The sequence below is a fragment of the Solanum stenotomum genome, unplaced genomic scaffold, assembly GCF_019186545.1.
Source record: "Solanum stenotomum isolate F172 unplaced genomic scaffold, ASM1918654v1 scaffold11127, whole genome shotgun sequence".
NCBI classification, from domain to species: domain Eukaryota; kingdom Viridiplantae; phylum Streptophyta; class Magnoliopsida; order Solanales; family Solanaceae; genus Solanum; species Solanum stenotomum.
This window is the reverse complement of record NW_026021407.1, coordinates 118,108-137,452: the sequence shown is the minus strand read 5'-3', so window position 1 is coordinate 137,452 and position 19,345 is coordinate 118,108. Positions and strand designations below refer to the sequence as shown.

Genomic DNA, 19,345 nt, shown 5'->3' with positions numbered 1-19,345 from the left:
CAAATACTCTTTGCAAATCAGTTGGAGATGAACTTAATTTAGATATGCATGATAGGTTGACGGTATTTCGTTTTTGGTCATGAGTGTTGGGCTACTATTCTCTGGCTCTATCGTCACATCTATATGTGAAATGTGCAACATTTTCAAAGCTTGTATCTTTAAAAAAAAATGCATTTCATATATGTGTTTGTTCCTTGTATGACTACTGAATGTCTAGTTCTGGAAATGCACGAGTAGATCCAGCAAAACAAATGAGTCTCAACATATGCTGGAAAAGAAGCAAACTTGAAGTTGGAATTGTTTGAACTTTAGATCCTTGGACCTAAAGTTTATGTTTTGACAATTCCAACTTAAATCCTGTAATTTGTCAATTTTAGTTTTGTCGTTAGACTTCTCCATTTTCTCAAATTACATGTTGATTTCTTCATAATTATTGTTTCATTAGGCAATTTATTTGTGTGAGCTGAAGCACGAATATAATTAAGAAAGTCTTGACATTATTTATTTGTGGGTGGAAACTCCGAAAAAAATCAATGATATTGAGAACATTAATATATTGATAAAAAAAAGAAATTTAAGTCAAATGATTTTATCAATATATTATTGAAATGATTTTCAATTTACTTGTTCCTCAAAATATTTAATGATCCAAACGTCAGTAGACCAGAGAATTTGAAGTTAATTTTAGATTTATCCCTACACTTTCAAATAGGCAGTAGTATTTCAATAACGGAAAAGGCTCAAAAATATCCCTAAATTATTTGAAATAACTCACATTTACCCTTAAGTTATATTCTAGCTCAAAATTACCATTCCCGTCATACTACTGGGTCAAACATACCCTTCTAATTAACAGAAGCGTGTTAAGTGCTATGTGAACGCCACATAGATGACACGTAAGCGCCACAATTTCATCTGACTAATAATAAGATTCCTAATCTCGAATTTTTCTCCTCATTTCTCCATTTCCATTTGAAACGATTTCACCCGCCCTTTTCCCCTTGTTTCTTCTTCAAGGACAAGATTTCTGCTTACTGTTTGATATAAACTGAAGCTGTTCTTGTCTGTAACTTATCGTGGTGAACTATTTTATTGAAAACCTTGTATTATTGTCTGGTTGTGATTTAGTTGAATGAAAAGAGAAGAAATATTTGATGGTTTATTTGCTGTCTTATTCATTTATATAAGATGAATGTCAGAACTATCTTTTGTTTACTAGCTTTGAAAAGAAAAGAGTCAAGACTTGAAGTATCATCTGGAACTGCAACTCAATTAGCTTTGAGTACACGAGAACGATATTCTCCCAATGCCCAGATTGGAAAAATGTTCCTATATGCAGAATATGATATCATGCAGTTCCTATTGAAGACCCCGCTGATCTCCTGACAAATAAAAAAAACAATCCGTATTAGAATGCCTGAATCGGTTTTCAAAACAATAAGTAGGAAGCACGCGAATCAGGGGGATCTTTGTAGCTCATTTGGTTGGTTACCTAGACTTTCATCTTGTTAGTAAGGTGAAAGAAACATGCAAATCATAGTGACTGGACATTCGCCCTTCGATTAATCATATTGGGTCAATTGAGGTTAAAAAAATAAGATTATTAAGTTCTGCATGCAACAAACATAACCATATATATACAATTTGGATATGAAAACAGCTCCACTACCAGTTTACTGAATCTATTGCCGCCTCAGAAATGTAAATTAGGATTTCAACCATCAAAATTTAGGTATTCCACTTTAAATACTTTATCCTCACTAAATACAATAAACCACATTGAAAACAGTATATTTAGAGGAAAAACATATTAAACCCCTAAAATCATGAAACAATGAAACCCATGTTTATTTAAAACTGCCGGTACTAAGGAATGACAATGTGATAGGTGCAAATATTATCCTACGTTAACCAAAACACCATTTTCTTACCCCAGCTGTTATACTTGAATAGAAGTCTTGCCTAGCTAACGAGACGATAAGCAATATGTAGTTTTAGACCTTATTCATTGACCCAGCCTTTACCATTTTTTTCTCCAATGCCAATACTCCAATAAGCTTACTCTCCCATGCAGATTGTACTACCCAGTTCTCCTGATCTCTCTCTCAAGTTCTCTTCTTCCCCTCCCCCCGGACGAAAGATACCCAACACTTACCAGATTCTGTTGAACAACGTAGTTTATTTTTACATGCTTCCTTTCCCAAAATGGTATGCAGCTGTTAAATCAAGTTAAGCCCCAAACTCTATCCAGGAGGCACAGCCAGATTTAAAACCAAATCAAAACTAAAACAACAAGAGCTTAGGCAACCTTTTAACTTGAAAATCCAAAAGTAAAAAGAGGCTACACTCTTCAGTTTTTTAAAATACCAACCAGGCACTGGTTCTTATACCATAACAGGCAATTTTAAGCTACAAAGCTTAGAGGCTACAAAGTTACCTGCTGAGGGTAATCTCCATTTTCTTGCTGAGCATTTATTAATTCTTTTGCTGCAGAGTGTAATGGTGTAGGATTTCTCTCAGCCTGCAATTGTTAAGGGGTAAAAAGTAAACTTCAGCAGAAAAAAGTGGCTGATTTGCATATATAGTTCCACATCTCAATAATCTACAAGGATGTGTTGTGCATAAAGGCATGACAACCATCGGTCATTATCACAAAGCAGAAGACCCAATAGTTATGAAGGTATACAAAATATTTAGCTGAGAGGTGTGAGCAGATCCAAGATGTCGGGATGTACTGATGACACCAATTTATTGCCTGAAGATTTCTACGTCTAAAATTTTCAAATTAGGAATAACCATGTAAATCAACTTACTTGAGTATGCCAAATGCTTCACAAAGGTCTTCACTAAAATCTCGTTAAAAAGAACAATTTAACACTAAAGAATTGTCAAGAGACGGAATAAATGATGGCTATCTAAATACAAAATTACCCTTACAAAAGCACATCATTAGAAGCGACTATGACCAAGTGATCTTCTGGCATCACCGCCAGTTCACTATTGATCTCCCCACCCCACCATCCTTCCTCCCCTTCGAAAGAAAGAGAGGGAGAAGAGAGAAGGGTAAACTATCAGCATTATTTCAGAGGAATGACAACTTTAGCAGAGGGGGAAGCATTTGAAGAAAATAGACTGAACGAGACCCATGATTGTAGAAATCATTTCGGTTGGGCTGGTCTTAAAAAGTGGGAAACTGACTATTTTGGTTTTAACAATTAAGTATCATAAAAAACTAAAACAAACTGATTATTGGTCATATATGTTCCTACAAGGTTTCTTAATTTCCTATAATTAGAGTATTTATGTTTCAATTTCTCCTCTTAGGTCTTTCCTGAGAGAAAACATTAGTCTCTAATGGGGTTCTTTTTGCTATAATGTTTTCCGTGGTTGAAGGAATTCGTATCTTATACATGTTATTATAATTATCATATTTGGTTTGATGAGTGGAATAATTGTTAGAGCCTCTTCAAATAAAGTTATGCTCTTAATTCTTATTTGCATTACTGTAGGTTTATTTGTTTCTAGTATTTTTACCATTTCTTGTATTTTTGAGCTTTTTCTTCAATATTAGTACTAGTTTTCAAACAAAAAATTTGTTTAATTTTCTAAAACTGATAAACTGAACAAAACCAGTATACCAAAACTCCAACACTATTTATCTTCAATACTCATGGTTAGTTTTGTCTGCCTTTATGATCCAAACCAATGCACACTAATCAATGTATCGATATCATAGGAAGTCTCAGTCACTATTGGCTCCAGAACATTTTTCTGAGGATATAAGATGGTCAACAACAGCTTGGTCCCTCCATCTTTCAATTTTCATCCATGAAGGTACATAGCAATTGTCAAGAGGTCTTTATCTCTCCAGAAAATTACACAGGGCATCGGCAGAAGAAAGCAACAAATTAAGGTTTCAAAATGAAGAACATCTGTTTCTTTGTCAACATTACCAGTTTTTTTAAAAAAAGAACATCTATTTCTTTGTTCAATTGAAACGGATATATTTTAACTATTTATTGTTACTTACAGTTCTGACAATCATGTACGGGTCAAAACTTTATTAGTACCTGTCCAGCAGCAATTAGAGTCAGCATAGCCCATGCTGTATTTACAACATGAGATCTGTTGCCTTCAAGATTTGTATACACCTGCAAGGAAGACAAGGAAAAGAGAAGACAAGAATGACTGGTAAGTTAATGTGTGTACAAGAAAAGAGAAGGCAAAGATAACTCTCCCTACCGCATCTTATAGGAGATATGACAAGCACCTTGATAGTACGAGGAAATATGTAGCTATTTAAGTCATACTGATTTGTTTGTAAATATTTTCTCACTGCATTATAAAATATGAACTGACAATACCCCTAACCCAAGTCTTTATTCATGTTTATCTATGAATTTCTAACATACAGGCTACGTTGCTCGGACTCTTCACTTTTGGTGCCGCAACCCCTGTCAACACCACATGGGTGTGGGATCCGTGCCTGATTTTGGGTACTTTGACCAAAATTGACAGAAATTCCATACAAATTCAATAATTTCTATAATCAAAACAAAAGCTAAGGTGAAATTGAAGAAAATGGAATAATACCTTATATATAGGAATTTCAACATCACTCCCTTTCTTTTTATCTCCTTCTAGGATTCTCCTCAAATTTCTCACGTAATATCTCATGATTTAGGTTTTATGACTCTAGTTAAGGATATTTGAATTATTTTTTGTTAAATCACCAAACCCGAATCCATACCTGGATCCGTATCCCAAAATCTTAAAATTTAGATCATGAAGGATCTGAACCCGTATTGAACACTCGCACCCGAGTCTGAGCAACATAGCATACAAGTCGTAGATCTGAGCACTCTACCTGATTATGTTTATAGTCAAATATCGTTGTTCCATTCTTAATCTTATCTCTCTTAAGTGTAATCACACGTCAACCTCAACATCCTCATTTCTGTCACTCTTCATCTTTCAGGACATGCAAGTTCTTAACTGGCCAACACTCTGCTCTATATAACATAGTCGGCCTAATCACCATTCTATAGAACTTTCCTTTAAGTTTTTGTGGTACATTCTTATCACACATGATTACCAAAGCGAGCCTCCATTTCACCCACCCTGCACTAATATGATGTGTGACATCATTGTTGATCTCCCCATTGCCCTAAATTAGAGATCCAAGATACTTCATCTCTCTTGGGGATGACATGTGTATCTTGTCTCACTTCTATCCACCCTCATGCGATGCGTCACTGAACTTGCACTACAGGCATTATGTTTTCGTCCAGTTCAACGTGAACCCTTTAGACTCTAAGATATGTCTCCAAACCTCCAACTTAGTGTTAACTTTGTCGTGAGTCTCGTGGATTGTTTAGTTCTCTGGATAAGATTAGGTGAATGGCTTGTGAAGATAATGGATGGGTTTGTAACACTCGTGTCGATATTCAGTTTAGAACGAAATAAAGGTGGGAATAAGTTTGTGACTAAAGCTTCACTTACATAAATGAAATGACCCATAATAATAAACTTATATTACAATCAATGTATATCAACAAGCATAGACTATTCATGAAAAATATTTATGAAACTATTACATGAAAACATAGTCATAAAAAATCATTAATTCAGGGAAAATATTAGAGCAATATGGGGAAAAAAACTATTTAACAATACGTGTAACAGGTAATGGTGAGGAGAGAGATATAAGGACAAAAGGATCGGAAACATCTTGTTATCCCATGGGGCCGGGAAGGGTAGAGGGGGTTGTACTGCAATTGCATTCCCAAATCTAATCACAAAATAGCAGAAACAACCAAAAAATATAATTTTATCCAAACTCATCCCACACCAAAATTCGCAAAGACCACTTTAGATGTTCCGAACTTGAAAGTTGCTGAGGGACAAGTTTAGATTTACTATGCACAGAAAAGATAAGATATGCAAGGAACCAGAATAAGAATTATATAAATGAGATGAGATGAAAGTACCTTATTTTGACATGACAGATAACTCTCCCCCCAGCCACCAGATGAGACTTGTTTGGACAGCAAAAATGTACATGCCTTGCGGATGCTGGAAGAATTATTGTAGTTCCTTCCCGCAGCTAGCAAGCCAAGCACCCCAAACCAAGTGCCATAGGTGAAGCAAACTGCCCAAGAGCCATACCTAAAAAGGAACCTCAAACGCTAAATACAAATCAATGATTTCACAAGAAAACTGTGGACGTGAAATTGCTTCATTGTACATAGAAAAATGTCTTGGTAGTTCTACTGCATGTTTGAAAAATGAGGATAACAAGAACTAACCAGGAGCCATCTGTTTCTTGAATTGATTCAATGAAGGCGGCAGCTTTAGCAATACAGCGTTCAACTTCTTCTTTACGATGACCAGGGTATAATTTCTTAAATGCTGTTAAAGCTTGAATTGCAGCTGAGGAACACTCTACATAACTGTACAGTGACAAAGCTGTGTGGTTAACAGGAATCTGTGGATGTATTTTGTACGCATACATATACTGCTATACAAGAAACAAAGTTAAATATAGGTGCAAATGACTTACGGGTAATCAATAACAATATCTCCAAAAGTCTCAGCAGGGTTGATTAGCTGAACAGGAAAAAAATAATTCCAAATCAACAAAGACTTGAAAACTTGCAAAATACATATCAAATAACCAGCAAACCACCAATACTCCAATACATCCATGTAACGTTATGTCATGTCCAAGTACAGAATGAATGTTTGTGCAAGATCTACTTTAATGATTTTCCTAAATTCTCTAGCACCTCAGTCCAAAACATCAAAAAGGGACAAAAGAATAAAAATGTCATTGTGGGAAAACCTTTCATTTTCCTTACTACCCTTTTATTTATGCTAGGCATTAATTCACAACTAGCCCATAGATGTTAAAGTATCTGATGTTTGGCAAATTGTTAACTTCCTAATGTGGACTAAGGAGTCAGAATGCACCAGACACCCCAGCAAATAAGATTAGGGAAAAATGTAGATGGCCATCTAGTGTGGTCTATGGCATTGAACATATTAGCTAAAGGAAGCTGAAACGTAGCTTAACAACTTAGGACACAAGCATAGAGTGCATCATCCTACTGCAGCAATAGATGACCAATTGAACCCAATGTTCTTTATTTCCTCCATGTGACCTAATGAAACCTGCTTGATGATTCACTCTTAACTTGTAGACGTAGAAGCACTCACCTTAGTATTAACTGTAAAAGTTCTATATATTTTACGTTTAAATCTTTTGATTTTTGAATAACATGAAGATTAGCTCTGATACATACGAATCAGACCAACTAGCACTCCGCCATGCATTGATGGACAAGTGGTTCAACATTAGCACTCCACCAGGTTTTTCCATACTAGAGAGACTTGCGGGCAGAGTTTTATTGTAGTCGTATAAACATCTTTAAGAACAAACGATGACCATAATCTCTAGTGGAGTGTAATACGAGCCATAAAATTTAGAACTTCCCCAGAGCAAAATAAGAAGAAAAAATTATCTAGTCTTCTTTTTCTTTCATAGCAGGAAACAACTTCAAAAGTAAACAAGAATTTGCTAGCCTACTAAGCATGAGCGGAATCACATTGAATAAAATGGTGTATATGAATCCACCAACTTGACAAAAAATGTTGTTATGTGTAAAAGCAAAAAAGCTATGACATCGAGAATAATATTTTCTAAAGGGAAACATGAAATAAATGTAATTTTGCAAATGAAGTACCTCCAACCATGGATATGACCTTGAGAGTTCATATGTTGCAAAGCCGCCACCACTATTCTGCATATATACCAGGAAAAAGCTTTTTTAGTGATTCACAGGACTGCAGTTTCAGGAACAACAAATAACAAAAAATTATCTCAAAAACTTCAGAAAGGCATAGATTTTATCAGCTGGATTCAGATAAAGAGCCTAGAGATGTGGCTAAATTAAGCTCACTGTCAACTGGTTGGATAACTTCAAATTAATCTGCTCAGAGCATGCTTCAATAAATAAGTACTTTTAGTGTTCTATGGAATACGGGTGCAGAGGTAAAAAATTGAAATTCTAGCACATCAACTGGAATTAGCATTTACATTTACAATTACATAGAAAGGACAGAACTCGCAAGAAGACCCAGATCATTCTCATATCCCAAACAAGTTAGTTTATACGAGACATTCTCATATCCCAAACAAGTTAGTTTATATGAGACTACCTTTGGGAGGTAGGAATCAATAGAAGTTGTTTTACGTTTACATGCAGTTGATGGAATGTAGCGAACTAACTTTAACAAGAATTAAGAAGAATGGTATCCAAGTTATCTACTGCATGAGTTAGGAATGCAATCCTGCTTCAAGTCAAACAAATTAGCTTGATTTAGCCTTTACGAAACCAAATTAGGCCAGTTTACAGTAACTAATCTGCAAGGGCAGTTGACAGAAATCATAGCACGTGCTCTTATCTGTGTTTTATTAGAATATGTACAGAAGCCAGTGGTTAAAGCTATGTTAATGCCTCCTATCCCTTTTCGGTGACATTGCCTTAAAAAGATCAAAGTAGATTCTGCTATCCAGATCCAACCAAGCACAATGTTACCTCCTAGTACATATTTTGAGATGCCAATTTTTTTTGGAACATGGTTGACTAAAATGTCATAGCTCAACATGAATTTAGCTTTACTTACAAAAGCCTCTAAATGATAAATTAGCTTTATTTTTCTGCCACAATGCACAATATCTGAAACTTAACATCCAGCAGGCCACATTAAGCATCTTGGGGATGCATTAAGAGCCTAAAGAGCATCTAAGAAAAGATTGAAGCCACTCTTGGAAATGACAGTTCACGCACAAAAATGCAGCCTTAACTAAAAATGACGGGAAGTGAAAGGCAAAGTAAAGACACAAATTATGGGAAATATGAAGGGAAGAATGCTATTACCTGTAAAGAAAGCAAAACATTTACAGCATCATACAAGCGCTTCGCCTCCAATGGATTACCGACTATCTCTGATGGTAGCTTTGATAATAGAAGAACAGCCTGGTAGACAGAAATAGGTTAACAGAAATTGGAACATATCAATAGGTTGTGAATGGTTGTTACAAATACTAGCCTTAAGTCCCTCTGCAGTACAATCTGAAATGGGCCACCCATGATCTGCAGTTGAAAAGGGCCAAGCACCTTTTGAAATATGACGATACCAGAAATCTAGATCACCCGGGCAATTATCTAACACCTTCAAAGTAAAGAAAGGATCTTGCAAATTATATCAATATCAGAGGTAAAAATCAAGATAATATGGAAGATTACACCATAGATAATAATAATATGACCCGGCAAATGTTATACTTGTGTATTTGATAAGAATGAATGTGCTTTTCTCAATGTTGATCCATATTCTTCGCCAAACCCTGTCGCAATGATTGCTTGAACTGCAAATGATGTATCCCAAGATTGACTTCCATTGTACCCCTACAATATGGCAACGGATAATCTATATATCATCAGACGTAAGGAAAACAGAACTTATAAATGACCAACACCAGTATAACAACGGTAGGATATTTAGGAAATATTTTAAACATAAAAACTGGAAAGTGATATTTGTACACCTTCATTTTCATGCCATCTTCAGCAACCCACATATAATCATGAATTCTTGGAAGATGCAACTTGAAAGCTTCTGAATTAGGATCTTCAACCCAGCAGCAAAGCATATTTATAATCTACAAACGAAAGGCCAGTTTTTCAGCAAACAAATGAAGATTATACCCATATTAGTCATGTCATCTATCAGGAATAATTGAAACTTGCAGGCAAACAGAAGAATAACAGACTTTCTAAATAGATTTCTCATTTGCCTAATATTGAACGCAATAAAGTAAAGCTTAAAAAAATGCGGGAGACAGTAAAAAGCATCTGCAAACTGCATTTTGACACAATCTTGAAAAAAGATCATCAGATTTTATAGCTAGGTAAGTTTGAAAAACAATCACTAGTGTATGGATTAACGAAGGCCTTCACTAATGAAAGTTAAGGACTAATACCTTGTTTACAGGCCCTATGCATATGTAACGAGTGTTTTCATCTTCATAATGAATGTGCTCCATCACGGTGCGCAGAGATTTTTCCCTCAATTTTTTTCCCGGCCAATGCATCAAAATAGGTTCTACAACCTTGTGAAGAGTTGCCCACATGATATCTTGTACTAGAGGGTGTGGGTAGTAAAGGTCCTCCTGCAGAAAATTTAGATAAGTTAAAGAAGATACAATCCAGAAAAGAGAACAGTATAAGTTGCAATCCACATGTCTTAGTGATGCAAATGTAGAAGCTACATTATATTTTGCTTCAAGTTATTAGCCAAGTTCATAGGTGTGGACTTGCTGCAAGAATGTGACTTCTTATTTGTTGTTTCTTTTCTTAGTTAGGTATATTAGAGCCCCAGTATAACTCCAGATTTTTTAATGCCTCGAAAGGATGATGGACAAAAGATCACTCAATTACATTACCATCAATGTCTATCAGTCTGGTAGTACAAGCATTGTTATTGATACATTATTACAAGAATATATGTTTTCACTTCATGCATTTTTCCAGATAACAATGGTGTGCGGGCCAATGTATGTGCACCTCAACTATTTCACTGAGAACCTTTTACCCCACCAGCAGGGGTTAACTCTGCCCACCATGGTTTGGACAGATGAGAAGAAATCACCCATCTTTATTTATCTCTGCATGGGTTTGAATTCTAGTCTTGCATAGAGCACACCCTTAGTTCAGAGATACTTGGATTTGAGTTATTGAAAAACTTTTGTTCCACTAATCCTCTTCATCAAGTATATTTCACAAATAGCAGCTGGACATGGAGATGATTAACCTTCATGAAGTTTCAACTACAATAAACTTGGGAGTCACTTTAGAAGGATACCTTGAAGAAAGCTTGGAACAAGGTTGCAACTTAGAAAATGAGATTTTGTTCAGCCAAATGCTAAATTTGACTATACTATGAAGAAACTCTATGACAAGTTAGAAAAATGCAACTTAGAGCTTGGTGAGTTTGCACTAATTTTTCATGTTCTATGAAACCACTCAACCCTTGTTTCTTCTTGAAAATCACGATCCTCCTCGATTGGCTCTTTGCTAACTCGACAAATCACGTCACCAAGTCGTGAAAGAAGTGCAAGAAGCCCAAGTTTGAAGTTTCCTTGCACCAAAAATAGGACTTCTCTCCTCCCAAGAATAAGACTTATTGTTTGTTATTTTCTTTTCAGAATAAGTTTCTTGTTTCTTTTGTTAACTTAAAAATTCGCATCAATTTGTATCTGCTGCTTATTATTGAAGATCTGCTTCAAAAGACTTTGAAGAAGGGAAGTATTGATCTGACCACATTAATTTCATCTACACTTTTCTCAAAGTCAGTTACTTGCCAAAATGTGATATAAATTTCACTGAATAGCCAGAGATACTCTCCACTTAGGGGTCGTTTAGTGTGAAGGATGACATCAAATAGTACTGGGATTAAATTATAGTGGCACTTAATGTGTTGTTTGGTTGGCAAGTCTGGGATAACTTATCCCGGTATTAGTACCGGGATAAATTATCCCTCCCCTTGGGTGGTATAGTAATCCCAGTATAACTTATCCCGGCATAACATAGTTAAATGACGAAAATATCCTTTTAAACCCTTTATATACATCACTTTTCACATTCAATATTTACATTATTTTTAATACCATGTATAATAACATTCACAACCTTCACCACTTCTTATTTTATGATAATTCTTCATATTTTTCTATTAAAAAATTACACTATATAAATATAATTTTTATTTATGAATTTATTTGACTAATTCTTATGTTTATTTATATTTTGATTTCTCATAAAACAAATTATTTTAACAAACTTAAGATGGAAGTTCTATTTTTAAGCTAAATAAGAAGAAAGTTTTATTTTTAAATACATACGATACCATCACGGGAATGCACAAACAAAAATATTTAAGCTAAATAAGATGAAAGTTTTATTTTTAAGAATGAAGAAAGCTAAATAAAGTGGAGGGTGTTTTTGTAAACAAACAACAACTTGTTCTTAAAATTTATGCAATGCATGTTATTTTGAATACAACAAACCAAACACTCAATAAGAAATAATCCCAACATAAGTTATCCCATCATAACTTGTATTTGAACCAAACGACCCCTTAAAAATAGTAGATAGTAGGACCCTTGGCTAACATCTTATGTAATATGAATCAAATAACAAAAGGATTAACTCGATCTTATGTTATAAAGTTGGACCCAAAAGTAAATGTTCCAAATAAATAAGAAAAAGATGAAAACTTTGGTAAACTCAACAAATATACTTTGGAAATTTACATTATCCCGAAGAAGAATGAAATTTGTGAACAAAAATTTGCACAAAGATCACCTGGAAAATGTCTAAGCTGAAAATCAGGATATAAATTGTATCTCCACTAGGTGTTGATATAATGATGGAATAATCCTTAGATTGAAAAAATGCAAAGAGAAGATGTCATGCATATAAACAAGCAGCTCGGTCAGCTTGAAAAATAACCAGAATGGTACTACAATCTTTAAGTAAATGAATAATGATCTAGTGAGATAAGCCTGCGGAAGATCAATAAGATCGGAAGGTTTGCCTGAAAAATACTTTTCAAAAAGGGTATCAAAAGTCACTCTATTAGCAAGGTCCAAATAGAATCTTCACCATGGAGATGCCTGCCCAAGGAATATGTCAAATAAGTTTTCATTTTCAAACAGGAAGGAGAAAGGACGTAGAGCCTGGCAGGCAACAAGAAGAGAAACAAGATACGCGTGAATGATTGAGTTTTGGTAATGGGTCTAGAGAGAACAAGGAACATACAGATGCAAGAATTTGGGCAACTCTTAGGTTGCAAGGCAGTTGGTCTATAATTTTTAATATCAGCTCACCAAAAGCTCTTCATGAAAAGCTAGTGCTTGACTGACATTTGACGAATGATGTATAATTCTTTACAATCTAACAGTTATTGAGGCTCAATAGCGTATCAAAAGCTCATCATAAAAAGTTACTGCTTGGCAGAGACCAACTTAGAGTAATACTATGGTTGATACCACCTGCTTTTTGTAGGAACCACAGGAAGAGAAAACTGTCCCACCATTTAAATTAGAAGAGATGTTCATAGCTACTTTTCTGAAAGACATCATTAACTGAGTCTGTGAAGACTAAAAATGAAAAGGGAAAAACCTCCTACATGTTTGCCACCTAAAACTTGGTGAAGCATAAACCCCAAAACATCGCACTTCATTTCACTTAGGTGGCACTTCAACTCAAGCACCAATGAAGGAAAAAAAAATCAAGCACCAAGGGGCATGCACCTCATCATACAGACTTTGCTTTGAAGAGAGAGAGAGAGAGAGAGAGCTAAAGTGATGCACTAATTTTTATGCAGAGGTTAGATTAAATAGATATATTGATGATTAAAAAAATAGAAATATAGATTAGAATACTAGTCACTAAATATTAATTAGAAACTTTAAATTGTATCATTGCATCGAACTGCTTTATAAGGTAAAATCCTAGAAGACCTTGGTGTTTTGATTTGCTATTTGCCTTCTATAACACTGCAATATATTTCTATGTAGATCTAAAATTTGTTTGGGATGATTATTTTTACACAATTTATTGCATACTAGCAGGATCTATATTGTAATTATTTATGTTACTGTTGGCTGTTTCTAAATCTTCTCCAGGTTGTCCAGAAACAGAAGGGAAAACGGAAGTAGAGAAAACAGGAAGTATACTTTAACAAATAGCAGATCCTACCAAAAGCTATTAATGAGAAGTTGTTGCATAATTTTCAATCAAGCTATTTATGGAAAAGATGTTTTGAAGGCAAGAGCAGTTCAATCCAGAAGATTTAGAGTTCTTGCAGTTCTCTTTTTCATTTTTGGTGTAAAGAACAGTTATCCTCGAAGTAGTAGTAAGGTCTGCAAACACTCTACCCTCGGCCCCACTTAGTGAGATTTCACTGGGTATGTTGTTGTTGTCATGTAAAGAACAATTAGTAGATGATGCAGAATCATTACTAGACTTTTTGGCCTCTTTGTAAGTTTTTTATTAGAGCATGTATTAGTAGATATACCACCAATTTCGGAAAAAAAGTTTACATTCTAAAAGTTCTTGGGGCTAACATCAGCTCAACAACAGCTCTTCATGAAGAATTAGTGCTTGGGTGGGATCAACTCAAATAATACTATGGTTGATGCTGACATGGATTTTGTAGGTATCACAGAAGAAAAGTGTCCCACTGTTTGATGTCACAAGGAGACATCCATAGTTACTTTCTGAATGAAAACATCGAGTAATGGTGTATGTGAAGATTAAAGTTGAAACAGCAAAAAACCCTACATGGTATAATCAGGTCCTAGTGTTGTCAATGATTGACTTGTCACATGTTATAACCTTGAAGCTAGGGGTAGCAAAAGCCCTGAGCTTCACCTTGCTTAGGTGGCACTTTACTTCGAACACTGAGGCGGTATGCACCTAGCTCATACACCATCTTGAAGAGGGAGATACTAAACAATCAATATAGCGAAAGTGATCTATTAGATATTAAGAGAGGTGGTTAATGAGTATGTTAGTGTTTTTTAAAAATCAAAAATTTAGTCTAGAGAATTAGTCACTATATATTGATTAAAAAACTTAAAATTACATCTTCACATCAAAGTTAAAACTTTAAATTAATCTTTAACTTAGTTAACATGATTTAAACTCTATATTTCGCTTAGTTAAAATGATTTTTATTTATATGTTATATAGTAGTTACTGTTGCTTTTCACCTTTAACAACACTACTGTTTATTCTATTTAGATTCTTAATGGTTATGAGATGATGATTGGGCTCATAATGCATACTAGTTAGATCTCTATTATAATTATTTTGTAACAGTAGGATGTTTCTAAATCTACTCATGATTGTCCAAAAACAGAAGGCGAAAACAGTAAATAAACATAGACAAATTACTGCTCCTACCAACCTTTGCACACTCATTGCGAGCTTTATCCCAATCTATTTCATGATACGGGACCGTAAAGAGCTCCTTTCTCAAAGATAAAACTGTTGGCGTGATAGGACCAACAAAGCGTTTACCATAAAGGTAACACATAGGAAGATAAACCATCCGGCAATGGCACCACATTCTTCCTGAAAAAAATGGATGAAACAAGAGTTTCCATTTCTTAGAGAAGACAAGAAGCATACATTTCTTGAGAAACAGAACCAGTAATGTATTGAAATGTCATGATACAGCCAATACCATAATATGACTATTTAGCATTATTGCTTCAAAGGCACCATTATGCTTCAAAGGCACCAATAACCAATGTAATCAGAGGCAAAAAGAGCAAAAAGAGAAAAGAAAAAGAATCCAAGGTCCATTGGAGGTTTAAGCACAAAGCCCAAATAAAGTTTTAAAGTTTTAATGAAGAAAGGTGCAAATGGAGAAAACAAAATATGTATGTTTAGTCCAAGACTAATAATTATAAGCATGAATAAAAAATATATGGTCAAAGAAATTGAATTTTTTTTACAATAAAGTGATATTCAATTGCTAAGTATCGCCGGATTACGTTCATTGGTAAGGAAAAGTATGTCTTAGAGCCTTGATGATGATACCGCAGCGCCCGCTAGGCAAAGCGAAGCGCTCAACATGTTATGCCCCTCGCGTCAAGGCTTAAGCACCCTTTGACTGAACTGCCAATAACTAACACAAAAGGAAGTGAGTAATGACATATTGACCTTACGAATTTTTTCCTCTGAAATATTAAATTTGCCAACATAATCAGTTTTCTTTCATCCATTTGTTTTTTGAAGACATTGACAATGAGCGTATGTTTCTCCAGTTTACCCATTTCGCCATATTCACTGATAGATTGATTCTCCCATTATTCTATTACAGGTGATGATTTTCCAAAAGAAATAAATGGAAGAAGTTGAAAAGTAGCATAACAGATAAAGGTGAAACTAACCAGGATGGATTGGAAGGATATAGGGAAGAAGCCATATTTCAGGAGGGAGTGGATTGTTCCCAGACCAGTCAAATACTCCAAGCACCTTAATATAAATTTAGAGGAAAATAAAGTTTATTAAAATTTCCAATTTATACTGATCTATCTAAAAGGCATTCTTTCAACCCAAAAAGATGAGGTCTAGAAGTTACTGAACTGAGAGCCACATTTTCCCCCATGACGTAATGGCCGTGGCACTACCATGATCTAGAATCCATTTACGGCCCTTTTCCATTGCCCCATCTCCATCATTAGCTCCTTCCCCAAGCAATCTCAGAGTAACATAGCTCAAAGCAGAACCAAACATGGTACTGTGGCTCTCAATATGCAAACCCCACCCACCATCACTGTTCTGTAATTTAACATTGTTACAACAAAAGTTTTTTAGCCAAGCTCCATCAGGTGAATAGTGAAGGAAGAAGAGCCAATGAAATTAACAACAAATTAAATACACAAGCAGAGATGTGAGTATAACCAGAAAGGACTTGCCTGATGGTTATAAAGATATCGAATCATCTCACGTTTATGTTCACTTGAGAATACTGCATTGAGTGCCCCCGTAATAGATAGAGCAATAATCTGTTAACGATGTAAAAGAAATCGAAAAATAATCATTAAAATAGAAGTTATGACCCAATTCTACAGCATAAAACATTAAAAGTATCTTTTAAAGTTAGGCAGCTAGTAGCAGCAATAGAAACATTTACCATGCCAGGCATTAGAAACATCGGGCCTCCATAATCTCCAGCCCAGTGACCGTCATGATTTTGTAGAGTGGAATAAAAACTTAGCGCTCTTCTCAGCGTGGTAGCTACACTATCTTCTGTAATAACTTCATTGTCATGTATTTTGACTTGTGGCAAGATACTAATTCCTTGGTTCTCCTTTGACAACTGATATACAAAAACAAAAAAAAGGGGGGGAATATGATGACGTCAACTGGATAATCAACATATACGCAAGAGCTAATGACACAGTTTTTCATGCATGTTTCCATCATGTAGCCATTCCCCATTCATGTGGATTGATGGGTATTATTGGTGTGAAAAGGAAATAAACGTTTTATTCCTGGCACCTTTTCTTGTAAAGGCAATTATTTTCAGAAAAAACACCTAATTTTCTGAAAAGACACCTATTGTTGGCTATAAACAGAAGCCTTGCCTCAGAATTTATACCATGAAATTCAAATTTTTCTTCCCCTCTTCTTTTGCATTGTTCTCAAAATAAAAGTGACTAAGTATAAAGTGTGATTAGCACCTCTCTTTTGCGTTCGCAGAGTTCTGTAGTTTGAAGTGTCGCTATCACAGAACAGGTTTTTTGGTTCTATCCTAGGAGGAAATAAGCTGAAACCTTTGGCAACATTGTGGCGATTAAATTTCTTATGGACAGTGTTATCTGTGGGCTCAGGATTAATTTAAGTTACAGTTTAATTACAGATTTTGCTAATTAAAAATGGTTAAGGATATAGGAAGCTAACAGTATTAACCCTCTAAATTTATTGTGCTCCCACCATACACTATTAAGAGGATTCATCATAATTATTTATACATTAGCTCTCAACCTATTGCAACTTTTCTCCATTGTTTGAAAGAAAATGGAAAATTGGAAGCAAAAAGAAACCATTTTCTCTCAAGTTCTCTATCACTTAATTTTGATTGTTAGAATGGTGTTCAATGATTGTTACAATGGTGTGCAATTGAGGCATCGCGGGAACAGAAACAGAGAGTGCATGCTCCTCTACCCTTCTATAGTATCAATTATCAGACTAACAAGTTCAATAAGTTTTCAATAACCCTGCCAAATGTTGAAACATTATATGTTTAATATTGGAGAAAATGGATCCAGTAAAGGTAAACTGTTGCAGTTTGTGTAAAGTTATTTTGAAATTGCCTTCTCTGTGTAATTTTCTTACAGCTAAACATTGTTTACTGTCAACCTACACGAAAATACTGTGACATGAAAACATAAAGGTAAGAATTAAAAAAAAAATAGATTTAGTGGTTAAAAACACATCTAAAGTATCCGATTTTTGGAGTTTCATACCTGAACTGCCATGTATACGAATTTCCTACTTAAACTATCACCAACTATTTATCAAAACACAATTATCAATCATTCATTTTTCCTACCTAAAATTTCACTAATGCATCTGCTAATTAACTTGAGGAGGAACTTGATTTTTACCTGGTAACGCATAAGGAGATCAGCACTGTGTTTTTGCTCCAAACGATGTTTGGTGAAGTGTTCACGAAACTTTTCGATCTCCGCCCGATCTTCTGGAGATCCAAGGTCTGGTTCAAACTCCCATACTTCCCTACCTACATGATTGTTCGTTGTCCGCAGCCATGGACTCCCTCCTTCTGCTACTTTCAACTTCCACATTCTTCTACAGATTCAGTCCACTTACTACAAAAATGACAATTAGAAATTGTTAAAAAATTTGCATTTTGAATTACATTGTAAAAATACAAATCAAGGACTTACCAGCCCCACAAACTACTGACAGCGACGGCAAAATGAAGAAAAAAATTTCAGAAATTGGTAGGTGAAAAAAAAAAGAGCAAAAAATAAGCAGATGCTGAAAATTTGGGGTAAAAAACCAGAATTTAATTGAAAAAATTTAACAAAATAAGGGAACTATGTATGGATGCCAGAAGATAGACTAAAAAAAAACAATTAGAATGAGGAAAAAGTTCAAGCAAATGAGTGTAAACTCTAGGGAAAAATGAGATTAATATGCAGAAATTCAAATATTTAACCAAAAAAATACAGAAATCAATGAAAGAATAGATCAAAACAAAGAACTAGAATGTATAAATTAAGAGAATGCATTGTAAAAAATCGGACGATGAATACAAGAAAATGAATAATGAATTAGAAGCAACACCTGTAGTAATCCTAATCAAGAGCTGAGAGATGGAGAGTTTTGAGTATGAAATTTCAAATACTTATATTAATGCCAGAGATTTTATTCAGAGAGAATCTAAATTAATGGGACCTTACCAATAGATATTTTTAATAATTATGTTAGAAATTTTGACTAATTTATTAAATTTTTTCTTATTAAATACCGATTAAAAGAAATCGAAAAATAAAAAATAGAGTGATTTTTGTAGTGCGAGGTGTGAGTGATTAAGCACGTGCAGTTGTAATCAGTGGAGGAAAAAATTGCGCATGGTAAGTAGGGTGTACACTTGGCATATAAAATTGAATGTTAAAAAACGGACGGCAGCCCACCAGCATGTTAAACACCAGGTTTCCATATATATTGAA

At 34.8% G+C, this 19,345-nt stretch overlaps 1 protein-coding gene across 1 annotated transcript; it reads right to left on the bottom strand.

The window, feature by feature from the left end:
• Positions 1-1,111: 1,111 nt before the first annotated feature.
• Positions 1,112-19,088, bottom strand: LOC125849846 (cycloartenol Synthase). Its single transcript, XM_049529814.1, has 19 exons — positions 18,960-19,088; positions 18,257-18,478; positions 16,780-16,965; positions 16,562-16,651; positions 16,230-16,424; positions 16,034-16,118; positions 15,043-15,209; positions 10,049-10,237; positions 9,614-9,727; positions 9,351-9,473; positions 9,115-9,237; positions 8,943-9,041; positions 7,746-7,802; positions 6,563-6,609; positions 6,309-6,452; positions 5,991-6,168; positions 4,071-4,151; positions 2,438-2,521; positions 1,112-1,382 (listed from the first exon to the last, which is right to left on the bottom strand). Exons 2-19 carry the CDS (start codon positions 18,452-18,454, stop codon positions 1,269-1,271), a joined length of 2,274 nt encoding a protein of 757 aa, XP_049385771.1. The 5' UTR covers positions 18,455-18,478; positions 18,960-19,088; the 3' UTR covers positions 1,112-1,268.
• Between the last annotated feature and the right edge of the window lie 257 nt (positions 19,089-19,345).

Bases quoted from the DNA above. Each gene is read 5' to 3' on its own strand.
- LOC125849846 (XM_049529814.1), bottom strand. From the start codon at position 18,454: ATGTGGAAGTTGAAAGTAGCAGAAGGAGGGAGTCCATGGCTGCGGACA. The intron at 16,425-16,561 runs GCAAGTCCTTTC...GTTAAATTACAG, and splicing joins GATATCTTTATAACCATCAG to AACAGTGATGGTGGGTGGGG. The intron at 2,522-4,070 runs GTACTAATAAAG...TAACAATTGCAG, and splicing joins CTCTAATTGCTGCTGGACAG to GCTGAGAGAAATCCTACACC.